This window comes from Gobius niger (assembly GCF_951799975.1).
Source record: "Gobius niger genome assembly, chromosome: 7".
NCBI classification, from domain to species: Eukaryota; Metazoa; Chordata; class Actinopteri; order Gobiiformes; family Gobiidae; genus Gobius; species Gobius niger.
In genome coordinates, this window is record NC_136858.1 from 21537757 (window position 1) to 21557026 (window position 19270).

A 19270-nucleotide genomic window follows, 5' to 3' on the forward strand; every position below is an offset into this window, starting at 1 on the left:
GGACCCAAGACTTTTCTTTTCGAATCATAATTGACAAACTGGGGATCTTCCCTCGTCGTCGCGTCTCCTCTTGTGAAGTGGGCTTACACCGGAGCAACAAGAAGTCATTTTAAGCCTTTATGCATATTTGCAGTCATTGAATTATATATTTAAATAAGAAAACATTTTCAAATGAAATGATTGATTCCCCTGTGGTCTCCAACGTCTCCTACTGCCTATGTGTTGCATTGCTGCGTAATCTCCACCGCCATGGTTCAGAAGCGGGTAGTAGCTCAGGTACATTTACTCAAGTAGGCTACGTGTACATTTTGAAGTGACTGTACCTTTATGGAAAAGTTTGATCAAACTCTACTTTTTACGTCTATCATAGTCACTATTTTGAAGTAACAGAACTCTTTTCCCCCTAGTGAGTAAATCTGTGAGTATAGCTTCACGTGACATATTGAATCAAACCAATTATTTTAAACGTGTCTTGAGAATTCTTTGTTTTTTAATTATTTTATTTTGTCTTAACACTAAAACACTTTTACACAGTTACTCAGTCCTCAAGCAGTAATTTTTCCAAGTTTTTCTTTTACTATTACTTTAATGGTCATTACTTTTTTCCTTCCACTTGAGTAAAATTAATTTAAAGCAATGTTACACTTGAGTAAAGGTTTTGCTACCCACTTCTGTTAAGTGCGTGCCCCCTTTTGAGAATATATGGGCCTCCGAAGATACGTACATAAACTCACTCTCTTGGCAAACGAGCTACGCAGCTTTATATCAATGTGAGATTTTTCTGCGATTTGAACAAAAAGTATTTATTTACAAAACAAATGTACAATATATACCCAAAGTAAAAGCAAGAAACACGTTTTTTCTTGAAAGGAACCTTTAAAATGTGTGTTATACATGTCTGAAGCAATGGATGCATTTATAACACACACAAACACCTCTCACTGTTTCGCACACACATACACACACACACGCGCACACACACACAGAGCTCCTCGTCATCCGCCTCTTGTGTTACATTCTCTTGCCTGCAGACCAGGGTTGCCACATGTTGAATATAAAGTTGTTGCTCTGTGATGTTTAGATTTCATTTGCCTTTTGGGCTGTGTCTGAATTGAAAGATCAAGTCTAACTTTACCATCTAAATTTATCATGCAAAGCTGAATGATTTTTTTTTTTTTTCTCCAATCAACAGAAGTCTGTGTGGAACAGGAAAGATAGAAGTGTCTAACATCTTATGTTATGGGCCAACAGTGCGAGCTTTAAGCTGTTTGTCCAGTGCTGAGTGTAACCAAAGGAATTGAACCTCTCTGAAAGTGCTTGAAATGACTGCTACTGATGCTTTCTTCAGTCTTTCCCAATAGCAGAATATAAAAGGTGAACACACATTTTTTGTATAAACCCTTGCTTTTGACTAGCACTATCCAATTTGGGTATTGTATTAAGAAATGTTGAATAGTAATCAATAGGGAAAGGATGGCATCTTCTGATTTATTCACTTTTCTGTTTTTATGCACCGTGATCCACTGGAGTCAGAATGGGGGCAAAGATCCCCCACACGTACATGTACAACACACATACGGTGTTAAAATGAACCAGAAAAAAAAGAGAAAAAGTTCACATCCTTTTTTAAAAAATCTATTAGAAACAACATAATATGCAGAACAATACAATAGAATTTACAATACTTAAATTCCCAGTCCATGAGAGTCCAGCGTAATTTTACAACAGTATACAGTATATTTTCGTTTCCGCTCTCTTCCCAAAACAAAGGGTTGATATAGTTATATTTTTTAAAAATTTAATTCTTTCACCTCCGTATTTCAATTGTTTTAAAGGGCACCACCGCTGTGTCTCTGTCAGTTACAGACATTGGCTTCTCCTTGGTCCATTCCCAACGTGCCAAAAGGAAAAAAAATAATCAAGTTTTTTTTTTAATTCACCATGAAGCCATGAAGATTTCATTTGGGTCACAGTCCTCCAAAATAGATAAAAACAGGCAACTGACGATGTGTGTCTCTTTTTCTGTATCATCATCATCGCATTCGCTGAAGGGGGCAGTGACTGGTGCCCACTGAACAAACCAGACCCAAGACTCTGAGCTCAAAGTAGCAGGAGCTGAAGGCAGTAACGAAGCAGTGAGGGGATTCAGCCATGTACAGAGGTCCTGGCATGTGGTAGAGGGAGTTGTTTTTGGCTGGTGTTGTCCTGAAGATAGAAGTCCTGCTCCAAACTCAGTAGGCCTCTGGGAAACAGGTGATCCCCTGGTTTATTTCTGTGGGGACACAGGAGCACAGTTATGAGCATCTGACTTTTCCTGGACTCGGCGAGTAGTAACTTTTATGTTCTGTTGGAAACACCGTGCTTTAAAAGGTTGCGAGGGGGAAAAAAACATAAATAAAAAATATTATTACAGATAAAGTGTACACTTTGTTTAGTGTAACCATAATAAAGTGGTTGCATTATTACGTTCCATGTTATCCAGTCACAGATTGATAGTGTGTATCAGTGTATTTTCTCTATTAAGATCATTTTTGGCACATATCCATCATAACCCCTTGAACATCTGTCACACACACACAACCACAAAAAACAAAGCATTCAAATCCATCTGAGCCTGTCTCTTTGACTACATTCCTCTCTGTAGACCCAACAATAGCATGCCATCCATCCCTGAAGGTGGAGAGTCAACGCTGTGGAACCACTGCCATTGTTTTCCGAAACTAAATAGGAGAGACTCACAGCCACCCGTCACCTGCAAAAAGCCTCAGGCTAATCCACGTATGCACCGTAGAGCAATAGGGCCATCATGGAGCACACTCAACAAAAACTCAGCAAGGAGATGTATGGGAGATGAGCAAACGCTGTCATTTGCCTGATGTAAGATCAACATCGTTCACCTCGGTCACTATTTGCACCATTTGCACAAGCAACAGGAACCATTTTTTTAATGATCAGCAACTTAAACATGTGGCAAATTAGTTCTTAAATAATGAGATGACTAGGGTCATAATAAGCACCCTGCAACCCTTGAAAGAGCAAGCATGTTAATAAGGCTTTACCTAATAAGCCAATCAATAACATCTAGTCTCCAAAGAGAATTGCATTAGGATCAGCTCACTCGGGTACCGTGAAGACATACAGCATTCAAATTAAATCTAACATTAGCGTTCAGGAAACAGTAAAAGTTCAGGCCCAAGAAAGAAAAGTTGAGGCTGGAGGTGATGATGGCTGCATGAGGGGAGGCAGAGGGGAGGGACCATGACCCCACAGAAAAAGGTTAACAAATTTGTGCTTAATGATTGGAGCAATGAATCCTGGAACAAAGGGTCTCCAGCAGAGACTGGCAGCAAAGGGGTTACAACAAAGTGCACTCAAGCGTTCTGCCCGACATTTTGGAAAAGCATCGCACAGAGAAAAGAATTCCATATACTTAGTGCTGTTATTATGTTCAGCATGTGATAACTATTGTCACGAAATTGAGAATTACAGTTTGAGAGGGCCACCATTGGTTTATTTAGCAGGAGCAGGAAAGCAGGAGGAAGGAAGAAGGGCTAAGGGTCAGAGCGGAGTCATTCTAGTTGCTTTCAAAGGCTCGGCTCACTTCTGCTTGACTGACCGGGCTTCATCTGTGCTGACAGGTGTATTGTTTCACAAGGGGATATAAGCTCTGTAATTATCATTGGGTGGAAAGCATTACACTCTTCACTAAGCAGGACCAGGACTAATTGGCTTTAGTTTTAACTAATGTTACAGTGTGACTGCTAGGCACACCTTCTGTATCAGGGAAGAGCTCTCGAACACAATAACGGCTCCACTGAGCCCTGCAGTAGCAAAACCACCAGCCTCATAATGAAAATGGCTTATAAAAGAAGATGAACCTGTGATCTCTTAATCAAATAGGATAACAGCCTCCGGTAATAACCTATTAATTTAATTGGTCATGAAAGAATACCTCGAATTAGGGAAAGTGCCATATTTGACATTGCAGCTCGTCAGCTGTAGGTTGGCTGTGAGTAGTTTTCAGTGAGTCTCTTTGCTGTGCCCGTTCCTCATTCCTTCCTCTTTCATTCGCTTCTGTGCCGTTTACTCCGCTCTCCTCCTCCTCTGGCCCCTCCCTCTTTACCCAGTCTTTTTTCACTGCTGTCGGCTCATTTTCTATGTGCTCCTCCGTCTCGCGAAGGATTCCTCTGGTGGCCCAATTACGAGATTCAGCAGGCAAATTGAAGCTGTTTAAAGCGAGGTCTGCTGGGAAGGCTAGCAGCTGGTGGAGAGAGGCTGCTTGGACACGACCAAACAGTCCTTGTGTTTACACACAAACACAGACATACACAAGCTGTCCTCTACACACGCACCGCACTTTATTAGCATGTCTCTCTGCATTTCAAATCTGAGGGATTCCATTGCACCAGAGATTCTGCTCTTTGTTTTGGTTCTGGACATTTGGGGCTGAAACAAGGGTGGCACATTTTCAACATGGCACGTACAGACACGAACGCACTTTCTGTGGAGGGTTAATGGTCTCTATTTTTGTAAACTGAATAAGTCAAATCCATTGGTCACACCTCTGCTGATGGCATATTTAATTTGGATCTAGTCAATTAGGCCCAGCTAAGCTCCATATCCTGCTGGCTAGCTCCTCCATTTTGCTCGAGTTTATGTCCCTTCCCTATGCCAAGAGTAATCCTATTACTGTGCACATACACTACATGCACGTGCACACTCACACACACAGTGTTTACATTTTATATATCAAGAATATGGCCAGGACCGGTGCTCATAGGTGGAAGCAGAGCAACATAAAAAATACAATGGTTTTCTCAAATTAAAGGACCCTCAGCCCTTTTACACACAGTCTGCGGTGTGACAACAGCACGCCGGTATACATCAAGAATTATGTGGGAGTCTATTTGGCCCTGGGGCGAGAGAGCAGGAGAGAGAGGTGGAGAGAGAGTGCGAGGAGGTGAGAGACACAGAGAGGCAGCCAGATTACGCCGAGAAAAGGTGTTTTTGCATAACAAGACAGACATTTTAACAGAATAAGCTAAATCATAAAGAATGAGAGAGCAGGGGAATGAGCCCTAACCAACTTCTAGCTTATTCATTTGTTCATGTATCAACAACAAGAACAACCGGGCTCAAGTACGACAAATCAGACTTGTATCTCTTCCGTTTTTTTCCTGTACAATCCCTACTCTTGACACGGCTTTCATACTTTCCCTATTGAGCTACATGAGACTTCTTTCTTGCGTTCTTATCCTCCAAAAGCCTCCCCCTCTGTCCTGTCCTCCCTGATGTAAGAAGACTGTTTATTCCTGTATCTTGTGGATATGTGAAGCCGCTCCGTACACTCAGTACAGAGCTGTGATCAAAGGCTCTTATCACCGGCCCAGAGTGGGAGACACCAACATGGAAAAAATGAGCTACGATCACAAAATAGCATTCGGGGTGTTATCAAGAGGGGAAGAACAAGAGTAAGAAAAAGATTTACAAAAAATATATAAATGTGTTGCTGGCGAACCCGTCTGAATCAGAATACGTATGGGCAGTGTACTTACATCCCCCTTTGTGTTGCGATGCTTGGCACTTGGATAGGGCTACATGTAGTGCCACTGACCTTCCATTCCCATATTCATCCCCATTCCACCCATTGGACCTACGCGACAAAAAGATTTCCAAATGTTAAACTTTGCATAGGCAATGACACAACAGAGTACAAGGGAAAGTGCGCTGGGCTGGATACCAGAGGGACTTGACAGACAGCATAGCAGGGGAACAGAGCGCTTTAAGAGCTTGCAGAATTAGGCGTGGTTGCACTGTAGTGGGTGAGGTGGGGGTTAAGTCGCCTTGGCAAGTTCTCCAAACCTGCTGACTTTGAGCGCAGGGGTTAGATAGGACTAGAGAATCCTTAAAAAACATGGGGATGGAAGAGGAGGTGGAGAGAAGCTTAGAGGGGACAAACTTACGGATTAGACCTGATTGCGTGAGAGAGCGCGACCAAGACTGAAGCGAAGTGGGTGAAGAAGCTTGTGTAATGTGACTGAACACACCTGCTAGAGCTATGTCTGGCCTATAGGAGACTGGGCAATGCTATGGCTTAAGGGTTGAAACAATGACGGGGATAATTAAAACAGGAAAAAAGGACAAGGGAAGGCAGGAGTGGCAAAGTGAAGTTTTAAGGGGGCGCAGAGAGAAAGCCTTACCAGGTGGTCTGATTCCCATGTGCTGTTGGCCGTCCATGACGAAGCCCCCCATTGGCTGGCCATCTGGATTGTAGGGAGCTCCTTGACTTACTGTGGATAGAGGGAGGAGATGAGGACAGGAGGGGAGGGACGGAGAGGGTTTGGGGACGGGAGGGGAACCGAGTGGTCAATTAGTGCTTTTAATTAAGGCTCAGTGGCCGAAGCAGGATCATCTGTTGGTCGGTGCACGCACATGGAAGGGCCCTTGTCTTTGAGGGTCAAAGTGAAGGGCAGAGGTGGGTAGAAGCCAGATAAATGTACTCACGGACAGTTTTACTTAGGTGTTGCGAGAACCAAACTAGAATCACCCACTAATAATTCCTCAAGAGTAAAAAGATGTGAGAATTTAGTCACTTTTTGAACATTTTTGGATTGATGGGAGTCTGACCGATCAAATATAAAAGGATGTGCACTGTTAAAAGTATTGTGTGAGAAGGTTTAGTATGCATCCCTTCTTACGGCAACATTGAAAAGTCCACCATATCTGCACAATTTACTGTATGTGAGATACTTTTTTTTTTCCAGATCGAATGTTGCGCAAAAAGCCCCTTAAAACAAGTTTTCCAGTAATCTGCTGCCTTCTATAAGTCGTTCTTCATAACTGGGCTCAGAGGGCGCTTAATCTAATAAATCCTGCTTTTAACTGAGCAGCGACGATAAGTGAAACCCGAGAGGGCTCCTTGGTTTTTTGCCTGCGCCCATTGTTCTGCTCTCATAGAAATCCACTTAGCTCCGATTGGGGCTGTGCAATGCGGGTCAGTCAAGCAAAAGCAAAAAAAAAAGAAAAAAAGTTGGCCCCACTGAATGCCTTTGAACTTTACTGCGCCCCTAATGCCACCCTGACCTCTGACCCCTATTACAGGTAATAAAGTTTACAGCAGTCCAAAACCAAGCCGTGCACCGGGGGGACTCGCCTCTCTCTCGCTCTCTCAAACAGGCACAAATGGGGCGAGTGGGAGGGGCCGGGGTAAAAACAGGTCTGGAGCCAAGAAGCCAAACAACGGTCATCCAAAAAAAGAAGCGTGCCTTATGTTTTGGTCTAAGCCAGGCTCCAAGGCTTGGGGATTTTTTTAGCAAGAGGCAAAGGCTAGTTTTGGTTTGGGAAAACTACATCCACACAAAAGTAAGGTGAGACGCTAACTTACACAGTGCACATGATTCATTTTCCTCCAGCAAGCGTCGTAGTTACTAGATCAAATTGAAATGACAAGCAAGCAAGTGTCCACCCTTCACACGGGCTTGTTGACTGCTTTGACAATCCCCAACCTGAATGACCTGCAGTGGAAATGATAAGAGACTTGCCTGCACGGTTCGACTGGTCAATCATAGGCTGGACTATTCTCCTTCTGGCATTGATGAACCTAAAAGAGACACAAAAGAAGAAGAAAGAAGAAAAACGTTCAGTGTATTTCACCAAGAAAACATGCTGACACAAATAACATCTTGGAGTAAATGTTGGCTTTAGAGACCAAAACAAAAAACCCTGCCAACCCCGGAGTCAAGGATATAATATGTCGAAAGAATTTTTTAGCTTAGAAACCCTGAGCCTCTTAAAGCTTCTAAAGAGCTACAGAGAAAGTCAGATCTTTACAACCTTAATAACTATTGTCTTTCAAATTGCACAGGAGCCGGACTTGTGCAAACTTGCAGAGCCCGGTCTGAATGATAGGGTATTTGCGGAGCGAGACAGGATTTTTCTGTTCGTACGTGGAGCCATTTGCTCGCTTTTCAGGGCAAATATGTTGCAAAAATAATGGGTTTGCTGCACACATTATCGCCAAATTATTGTTATTGCCATATTAGGTGACGCAATATCCATGTCGCAAGAACATATTTACACATACGGTATTTTGCTAGACTAAAACAAAAGCACAGGCAACTTAAAAATGTGTGGCGGCCTAACTTTTCTGTTGTTGTCATAGGTTACGCTCAAACTCAAGATAGGACAGGTGAGTGGAGCATGTGTGACAGCAGTGGTTTATTTTAGTCTATACTTGTGTGTGTTTTCACAGGAGCCCTGCCGCTACATACATACCCTCGGACCAACCCCTTTACCCCGTGACCCCCTTGTAAAAAGCCACAGTTAGACCATTTAACGCGCGCGCTCACACAAACACTCACTCATATTAAAATCCTGTGTGCGCCGTTGCATTCTCCCGTCTCCTTCGCGCTCATTCACACAGTCTTCTTTTCCCCCCTCTCACTCGCCCCGCGCCCCGGCCCTGCTCAGCCCCCTAACCCCTTGTAAAATGACCCTTTGACCTGTAATGACCCCAAGGAGAGAGGCCTCTTGGGGCTTCTGACTTGATTTATGTGTTCCTGCTGTTTCCCTCACCGGACACTTCCATTTCATCCCCGAAAAAGCGGGGAGCATTAGGCGAATTCGAAGGGAGACAATAGTGGGACCGCTCAACTAAAAATAGAGCATTTAAGGGCCATAGAAAAGGGGTTTTAAAAGGGGAGAGGTGAAAATGCACGGCCGAGATCAACAAAATCAAGTCTAATGAAAGATATATCGGGAAAGGCATATCTAACTATGCTATGTTGTATTCTTTGCTAAAATGGTGTATTCCTTAAAACACTGCAGGATACAAACGATATTTGAATCCACACCAATATTAATAACTCGCTCCTTAGTCATAGCAACATGTAAATTTATAACAGTGTCCTTAGTTATAATGTCTCGCTCATATTTTTGCTCTATAAATTATGTAGAGAGAAAGAGCAACGTAGGAATGCAGTGACATGGCAGTGCACCATCAAATGAGAGCACGTCTGGAGTTTTATCACCACTACAGCCGCTCACTACCCCCCCACCCCCACCCCACTGGCCCTGTGCTGTCCTCCCCCACTCCCCCACAGTTTTGCTGGACTTACAGGAGAGATACGGAGAAGGAGGACTGATGGGATGGAGGTTACAGGGGTCTCTGCATTCCTGCGCGTCTTGATTCTTAGCCCCGACACTGAGCACGTCTTACTACAGTTTCAGATAGAGGAATGACGTCAACGGCAGCACAGTCGTGATCTTTGACCCGCCTGTTCTCCACTGCCTACCTTTTATGGCCTCGCATTTGGACCTTAAGATGATGTTTTCAAAATGACAAAAGTGGTAAGCTAGCTCCGAGCAAACGGCAAACAAAACTCGAACCTCTTGTAAGTGCTTCTACTTTTAAACAAACTATGGCATACAGCATTGGGTTTTAATCATTTTCCAAACCAAGAGAAACTGGTTTAAGGTAACTAATGCTTTTAAAGATATAAAACAGTAGGGTTCAGGATTGAATGTTATAAACCACAGACATCTTTGTATGGGGGAACTAGCATTGTCCAACATAGGCTATGAGACAAACATCAAACAACATTTCAAAAGTTGAAAAAAGAGTCTAAAATAACTCCTTAAAAGCTTTCAGACACTATGTACAGTATGTTAATAATAAACATTGGTTTATTAGAATGCACTGTGCCAGAAATCCTTGAGGTTTTGATGACACAATCCCAAGCTCTACAGATTTTTCAGTCGTATTTTCACGAAGCCCAGAATGTTGATGACAACCTTTCATTTGTTCTATATGATTACACAGGGCAGTGGACATACAGAACTCCCAACCCCTTTGCCTGTACCAGCTTCCTGTGCACGTTGTCCCCATATCGGAGGCCAGATGCACCATGGGGTCTAGAACAAAGGATAAAATGCCTCTCATAATAGCAGCCAGGGATGGGGCGATGGCGAGCCGGACAGACCAAGGGGCTCTGGTCTGTGAACCAGACACTCTTGCTGTGACCGTTAATAACCTAAGAGGGAATGGAAGAAGAAGAAGAAGAAGAAGAAGAAGAAGAAGAAGAAGAAGAAGAAGAAGAAGAAGAAGAAGAAGAAGAAGAAGAAGAAGAAGAAGAAGAAGAAGCAGAGGGGAAAATACAGCAGTACGGCACAGGCGGAGAGCGAGGGCGCGGAGCGCTGCTCTATTAGAGGGAGTAGGGCTTCACCTTTGGGCGACCCCTGGGTGCTATAGGGCCAGTGTTTATAGCCTGTTCATTCCCCTGCCTCTCATCACAACACAATGAGCTGCACTATTCAGCCCGGTTCCACACGACAATAGACGGGCTATTTTGGCATGAGACTCCAGAAATAAGAGCTGAAAAAGAGCATACATTCTTTTTATGTTCTTTTATTATCAATGTTTTAGTTGTAAATTTGTAAAAATGTTCTGCTGCCAATAGCTGAAGAGAATTCCAGCATCATTGGCACACGAGTCGGGCACACAGTGGATGAAAGCTCTTGAAAACAGTTCGAACATTGCTTCACATGGGTAGCTATCATTGGAAGTGAATTGTGAATTGATTGAAACAAGTTGCACATACACCATGAATGTGAAGGAGAGTCAAAACAGGCACATTGTGCAACAGAGAGTTTAAGTCCATCCTTTGTTTTGGTCTACGTATCTTGGTGAAATGTCTGGAGTAATCGCCCATAGCTCCTCTTCTCCTCCTCCTCCTTCACTAGAAAGAGTGGAACTGATTGCGACGCAGTCTGCCAAGCCCTTGCTAATGTCCCATTCTCATTACACCCAAGACGTACACACACACTCACACAAACACCAGCGCGAACAGCCCTAGAGCGGAGAGAGGCGCACACAGGTGTACACCAAGCACACGTGAAATGCCCAATTAAAAGCAAGAAATTGTCTTTTTCATCAGCTGCCTTTGTTGCGTGACCAATTAGGGGATAATTTAATAACGAGCAGTGGAAAGATGCAGATTGGATATACAAAAGGTTACTCCGTGAGCTCGTTGATTTAAATTCATGCGAGTCTCAATTTCCGTGGCGCAGGCACATAAACACACAGCCAATATTATATTACTAATATGAGTCACACTGGAGCACACAAGCGCACAGAGACGCAATGTGACAGAGGCGCTAAAAGAGACAGAATTTCAGGTGCAAGCGTGAAGTGTCCAAATAACCAAAGATGGAAAGCTACTCACTGATGATGATTGTAGTAGAAGGATTTGCATAGTGTAGGGCTACTTGTGATATTCTGAAGTATTGCAATGGCAATTGGACTGGCGACTTGTCCACTTTAAGAATGCCACAGATTCATCAGTCGCCACCACTGAAGTTGTGATTGTGGGAAATGTTTTCAAAAGGTTTTACTGGTGCAACTTTTTGGGGGAAAATCTTTGCTCTGATGGCAAACTCCTGCAGGACAGAGAGCTGACATGTTGGATTTGACTCAATGACGTTCGGCTCGTGAAGCAAACTTTGCATTATCCACCACCAAAGTATCATCCACAGTGACATTTACATTTCATCACTACATAATAGAGGTTTATATACGTATTCAAATAAGAGGCGCCTAAAACAACTGTCTAACCACACGCTCCCTTAAAGCTGCCAATCAATGGGAGTTAAAGGCATTATGAGACAGACAGGCACTGGTGGGTAAACGTGCACCTATCATCAAGTTGTCATTGTGTGGCTACTGCATCAATACTTCACAGTTAATGTAAATGTAAATCTACCACAAACGTACACATATGTATTAACTGTCTGTTGCTGCCGTATCAAAATATTCCAAGGATTGTTGAACTTGAAGGTGATCATCAATCTTACCCAAAAAAAATCTGTAATTGATAGTTAACCAAAACCGACACAATACTGCGGTTTACATCTACAAACATGAACAATTGGACAAATAAAAAATGTTTCCGCGGTGAAAATAACAAGAAATGCAAGTGGCGCAGTGCAGTCCATCTAATCCAGCGCACACATCCTGCCTGTTCCCTTTTAACCCCCATTCACACAGTTTCCCCCGGAGGCTCTCAGAAATATCAAACAGCCTCTACATGTCCCTCTAAATCTCTGTGGGATAAAACACAGCCCATATACGCTACGTGTGAATTAAGTGTGGCGGGCTGTAAGACTCTACATGCAAACATACAGTATACACGCTTACACATAAAAGCCAAACAATTCAACGCGTTCTTGACGGACGTTTGGGAGATCCAAGAGGTTCCAACTATGCTGCAGACACTAAAATTAGATTCTTAATATAAACAAAACAAAACAGCCAGTCCTAGTCGGTGTACAATGCATTCACTAAATGTTTAACAGAGACAGTCGTCCATCAGAGCCAGTCAGAGAGAAAGGCGTTGAGTCTGGCTTCACCCAGAAACAACATGGCGGCCCCGCTTTGGCCGCCGCCGCACACAACAAACAAACACTGGACCGGTCTTGCTGTCCTCCTCCCGGCCATTGGGGCTTTGGATCGAAAATATATGTGCATCTTTGGCATCTGCGGCGTCTCTGTCAGCGCTCATCTAGCCCGGGCTTTTCATTTACAAGAGCGTCTCACAGTAAATATATGGGTTTTTTTTGGGGGGGAAAGAACACAAGTTTTTGTGCTCATGTGCCAAGCAAACACACACAATCGACCGCGGGAAAAGTATAAACATGCGCGCGCCACACACAGGCAGATGACCACATGCAGTGCCAACATTGCTGACAGGGCTCGACAGTGGGCTCGGCTGCAAACAGATCGGTGGTTGACCTAAATCTGCCCGCACCGCCCGTGTCATATCCTGCCTGCGTCCATGTCACTCCCCCAACCCCCCCCCCCCCCCCCAACCGGCCGGCAGCGCACAACCCCATGTGGTGTCCTATCACTGCCCGGAGAATAGGACAAGCGCTATCATGTACAGCGGAGTCAGCACATGAAACGTACTGTATGGGCTATGCATAGAACCTGGAAGATGTTTTGATTGTTAGCTATGTGTGACTCATATCAGGGGAATTTCTATTGAGTTACTCTCATTCAATTAGATAACTAGATAATTTGTTTTAATACAACTCTCATGCATACAGGATGCGCTAATCTAAATCATTATTTTACAAGGAAAAGTTTTCCTCTTCTCTCAGTTCTCAGTTCTCAGCACAAGCCTGGGTAAATTGTGCAGGGAAGGCATTAAAATGCCATAAATAATATAAATAATTCCGAAAATAGTTAAGCCTCTACTTAATAATAATGTGCGTCGTGTTGTCTTTCTTTTATATTCCCATTATTTTGGGCCTTAGAGGAACATTGGCTAACTAGCAAAACCATTTCATCACACTTGGGACGATTCACCATCTTGCTATTGTATTTCCATGTGTTTGACAGCAGGCAGGCACAATCCCAACACAAAGCTATTTGGTATTCATGTTCTGGTGCACTTTCATGTTTTGGACTCCCCCATAAAAGGAGGTTGAAAAGCAGAGATGAGGGCTGATGTGGGGAGAAATAAGGCGAGTATATAGAAGGGACAGAAGGAGTGAATGGGGAGAAATGCAGGTTTGGCCCGGGGCACTGCACTGTGATGTAAGAGAACCAGGGAGGAGGGGGATGTTGTTAGCTTCATAGACTTCATAGACTGTCTTTGGGCACATACTGTATATGAGGATCAGCATGCACACAAGCCTACACACACTACTGTTGACATAATAAGACTGAATCGTGTCTGCACAAGCTGGAAATTCCTGTAAGAAAAAAAGCTGTTGGTAACAACACAAACTAAAATGTTTTAAAAGGCACATTACACATTTTCTGCCTCATGTTGAAATATTTGGGTGAGGCTGAGTTTTGTGCAAGAGAGTGCGCCGCATTAGCTGGTAATGTCACTCAGGATTAAACAAACACCAGAGTATGGATCCTCAGTCAGCTCCAGGGCATGGTCTAAACTGGGCTCATTAATTCCACAGAACAAGAAGACTTAGGTGTACATGTCCCAGCATCTCTCTCCCCGTGAGTCAACATACTCCACCATATAACTCATCAGTTACTACCTGAAATCCAAAATAAACAGTCTATAGGCCTCCATAGAACACCATAGAGTGACTCAGAACAAGATATAGTCATTTGAATACTGAATCTAACCACAATTAAATAACTTCAACTTTGGGGAACTTTCTTTTTTTGTTAGTTTTTTTTGCTTTGCTTGTACATGGAATTCCCAATTGATCAAACCAACTCATGCACTGATTGCCTCTACTGTATTTGACTGCCCGATAAGATGCATTTATACAGGTGGAAGGTCTGCAGAGCCAAACTTTCCTTGCATGCAATTCCACATGGCTCTATTTGCTCATTTTGCTCTATTTGTCTCCATCGTCCACTCCCTTCTCCCTTAACCCCTTTTTGTAACCCGATAACCAGCACACATACTGTACATGCCTTACTGCATTTTCCTAAGTAGCCTCCTCTGCCTCTCGCAGCACCTCACTCTCTCCCGCTCTATGCTTTTAAGACATTCGTAAAAGGAGGCCGTATTGACAAAACAATCGCTTGCCGGGGCTTAAACACTGCCTTTAAAGGGGCATTATTAAATTGCGAGCAGGAAGGGGAGGGGTCGCCAACAAGGGAAACCTGATGACCCGCGCATCGATTTTTACATCAGCAGAGCGTTAGGAGAACTTAGCGGCCAGATACTGACTGTAGCAGGCAAAGCAAGGGCAGAAGAGGGAAGGGAATCTACAACTAAAGTATGGTTGGATAGCGTGAAAAGGTCATGCGGAGGTCATAAGGGTAAACAACAAGTTGCCTTTTCTGACCCTATTTGTTTATTTGGGCTTGGGACTTGCACGGGAAAGTAAAGGCGCCATGGTAAGCACTGGCTTACTAAAAGGTCAAATACATGCTCATAAAAAGTTGTTTTTTTGACATATATATTTTTTGAAACAATGGTTCCTTGTGCTTATCCGTAAAGGGTTAACCTTTTTGTCCTCTGTGGGCTTCCGTGTGTCCTGTTTGCACTTGGGTGTGGGTGTGTGTTTCTCTGTGATGTGCTATACAGAGATCAGCATTATGTTCGTTTTCTCTCCCCTCTCTCTCACTCACTCATACCCTTTTTTCATTCAAATTGAGATTCCCTGGTGCAGAGTATTCCTGCCAATAATTTATGAGTGATCTGCACCCCTTGTCGGCCTTTAGCATTTTTATTTAATCTGCTGAGCCCTTCCTCGTGCGCTCTCATCAATAATACACGTGGACATGAGTGTTAACATATCCAGGGTGTGCGTCATGGCAAGAAAGAACGGCGTGGATAGGACTATATTAGAATAAAGCAGCAAGCATGAATGGTGTATTATGTTCTATTGGGAGGCGATTGTATCAGAAGCAGATCATCTTGTCTGCCATGTTATTGGGCACACCTGTTCAGATTGAAACTACACCAGTTTGACCATGGACTTTGAGGCATTTTTCAGAGAAATGTAAGTGCTGCCCGAGGTCCCACCGAGATTTGAACTCAGATCACTGGGTTCCGAGTCCAGAGTGCTAACCACAGAACCACAGAAACATTTAACTGGGACTTGAACCCTGCACCTTCAGTTTCTCATTTAATCCTGTGCTGTATCCACTAGGTTATCCTGCACAATAAATGGAACAACTATTTCCTTAACCAAGTGGGCTTGAACCCCTCATTATACTTTCAAAGACGGGAGAGCTTTTTGAGTACCTCTGCCAGATTATGACAGATGTGCCGAAACCCGGGAATGCACCAGGGACCTTTAGTCTAACACTCTCCCACCTGAGATATTTCTTCATTTTTACCAATGCCACTCATTCAAAATATCCTCCCTGTTACACAGTTGGGATTCTGGACGGTTGTATGAAAACCCAGAAGATAAAGTTGTCAAAACATCTACAATCTAATGCCAGTGTAGATGGACTACAAACATGGCTGCCCAAGAGTTCATATCTGGTCATTCGATTGTGTGCATTAAAGCATGAAATGCACCTCCAGTAAGAGCTTCATGCTTCTCCAGAGCCTTTGATGCGATTTCACAGCTGTAAACCTTATTGGAGACTTGCATGCTTTATCTACGCATATGCTCTATAGTCTATATACTAAGATAGCAAAGAAAGACACATACATAAAATCGACTTCCAACAAACTAGTGGGTCAGGAGGTAACATCAGTGGGTGTTGCTATGGAGATGCCAGTCTTTCCAAACAGCGCAACAACAGGCTGTGAAATGGCACTTCCCCTAACATAACCCCGGTCTCTTTCCCCCTAATATTAACTCTTCACATTCAACCCTTTCGCTTTATTTGTGCCTTTATTGTTTACTGTCTCAGTCGCCCATGTCGTAATGCACTGCTCACAAAACCATGCACGGAAATTCTGCCCGTGGACATGTAGGATGCACCGCTCGGAATCTTGAGGGGGTAGCGGAATCCCAGCATGCAGTAGGGTTTAACGGCTAATACCCCTTAGATTAGCCACCCCCGGGTTCCCCTGTGTCACGTACACAAGTGAACATCTTACACCAAAACCAAGATTAACCTCCTACGATTTGGCGCCGTGTCTGTTTGGGTCTTGCGTGCACACCTTAAGGCAGTGTTAGGATGCCCCCCCCCCCTTTTCACTAAACATAACGAACAATATGAGAGCATGCAGTCAGCCTTGAGTGACCAGGCTGCAGTGCATGTGACCGTCAGACTTGCACGCACACACAAATGCACAGTCATGGCTTCATCTTGTCTGCATGGATTAGATAACCTTTTTCCGTGGCCTATGTGGATGTTTGTTCGCAGTGTATTCTTTTTTTATTCTAGAATCATTTGCCATAACTCAACATGCTGCGTGCAAGGGCTCGAAATAGTGGATTAAGGTTAGAAAGCTGCGAGTGGAAGATTTAGTTTAAGTTTTCTAAATTTGCTCCATATATCAGTCTATTCTTCAGAGCAACACCAGGAAAAAAGGCATAAAATTGTGTTCATTTTTATAACATTGCATACTGTGTTAAATAGAACCATTGCAGTATTTCGAATTTCTAACTTTTGCATGTCTGTTTCTTCAGCAACAACCTATATCAGAGACTTTTTAGGCTATTAGTGTTTATTATACAGGGCCTCTCAGATCAAACGTCCACTGCCTCGCAAGCTCCATGTTTCCAGCCTCTTTAATTGGACACGGCTAATAACACTAAGTATGCGCTGATAGCCATCTCGCTGATAAGCCAAGCCACACAAGGACATAAGGGCCTTGCTTTACCTTTAACGGTGCTACCTAAGGTTAAAACCACTAGTTAGTGACTGCATTTATGGCCTCAGTCAGTCTCGCTAGTAGCCAATTACCAGCCCGGGCTGCGATTACAGAGCACTCATTTGCTAAAGCAGCTAAAGCATGTTATCAATCACACTGTGAACTTCTCTTTACAGAGAAGTCGCTGCTAACAAGGACAATTAGAAATCCTCAGAGCATTATGGTTTACATTAATATGATAATTACACTGCGGATCACATGGCTTGTTGTTGACATGAAAAACTTAAAAGGCCTTGGGATTTCCTTTACAGTTTTGTGAGAAATCCTTTTAACTGTGGACTACTACAGTTGTACTCATTTATTTTGCCTTAAATAGGGAAAACTTGGTCCATAAGAAATGACAAAATATGTACATGAAACTTCGTAATTAGTCTCAAAGCGAACACTTTTCCAGTATACAACTCGATTTTATTGGGTGTTTTCAAATTGACTCTTAATCAGAACGGGCGCTCCTGTTTGGGCGGCTGGTTTTGGAAAATTACTGGAGGCCAAATCTCTTAAAATGGATTGATCTGGGAGAGAAGGCATTACCAAATACTTGTGTATGTGTGCATAGGGGAGGAGTAGAAACATTAATTTCCATCATTAGGAATCGGATCGCCCGGGGGGACAAAACCCTCATATTGACTTGGTGTTGACTGCTTACCAGTTGTTCACTTGTAGGATAGTAAGGCCCGTGTCTTGTGCCAGTTGCTTCTTCTGTTCTTCTGATGGGTAGGGATGCTGCAATAAAAGACAAAAGGACAGGGTTAATTTTTACAAAAAGACTGACCACTAATTGCTTAATCAAGCTCAGAATAAACTAGAAACGCAACGTATAAAACCATTCTGGCGTAAAGGTGTGAATGTACAGTGCGTCTCCAAGCAATAACTTGGCTCTCTCTCCTCTTAGATCATTAATGGAATATGAAATCTTGTAATTAATGGCAGGCAAAAAGGCAAGCCAATTAGAAAGTTAAGTGAAGTGGAGAACCAGCGCTTGGTAATTAGGCAGGCTCTTACACAAATATATTCACGTCAGTGCCCCCACCCTTCGCAGTCGGCTGCATAATCAGACAGCAGGGATCGGTAACAGTGACCCAACGGAATACAGACAAGAGAATACTAAATCATCTGCCTTTAGTGCCGCTCATTACATCTATTTCTATCATAATTAATAGCCTTCATTTGTTGCTCATTCTTCAAACCGTTCTTTCACAAGAGATGGAGAGTTGCTGTATTGTTTGGACAGAGACAGTAAGCACATGACAAATAGGCAGAGTAGCTGAAGATGCTGAGGTTCTCATTCCGATATCTATGAAAGCTGAGAGGTATAACAGGTCAGGTGATAGGGCTATGCTATGACATGGTTATGACAGATGCAGAGGAGAGAGTGAATAAAAGATTGATTTGTGGATTTATTCAAAGAAGAACAAAAAATGCAGAGTGTGCATTGTATTCATTTTGATTTTGACTGTTGTCATGCACACCTGTTTAAAGCTGCATAATGCAACTTTTTATGCGACAAAAACAAAGTTGATATTTGCGCGTATTTGACCTTGTAGTGACAGTGGTGAGCACGGTTCCTTTACTTTCCATCACGGTGGCCTCTACAACGCTCCGGGATCAATTGTTTTGTGTGTTTTCTGGTGAGAGGATCCGTCAGCAGTGAAAACCTTGCAAACAATTGATCCTGGAGAGTCCTAGAGACCACTGTGATTGAAAGTAAAGGGGCCATGCGGACCACTCATACAGCCAACGGGTCACTACAAGGACAAATAGGCACTAATATCAACTTTTTTTTTTTCCACATAAAAAGTTGCATAGTGCATCCTTAAATTACTCAAGTGAATAAATTGCATGATTGAAATGTAGCAGAATGTTATATATGTTACAGTTCACTGTGCTGTTAACTACTGACAATCGGCAGAGTTTAAAAGAAGAGGAGGAAGGAAGAGTCTACACTAAAA

General features: G+C 43.2%; 1 protein-coding gene across 1 annotated transcript in view; it reads right to left on the reverse strand.

Moving 5' to 3' along the window:
- Positions 1–5555: 5555 nt before the first annotated feature.
- Positions 5556–19270, reverse strand: part of meis1b (Meis homeobox 1 b) — a 59721-nt gene continuing 46006 nt past the window's right edge. Inside the window, exons 9-12 of the mRNA XM_079559581.1 lie at positions 17968–18044; positions 7542–7600; positions 6201–6290; positions 5556–5653 (exon numbers count right to left, since the gene is read on the reverse strand). Coding sequence (XP_079415707.1) covers positions 5595–5653; positions 6201–6290; positions 7542–7600; positions 17968–18044 — 285 coding nt within the window. The 3' untranslated portion in view covers positions 5556–5594. The remainder of the gene's footprint in view (positions 5654–6200; positions 6291–7541; positions 7601–17967; positions 18045–19270) is intronic.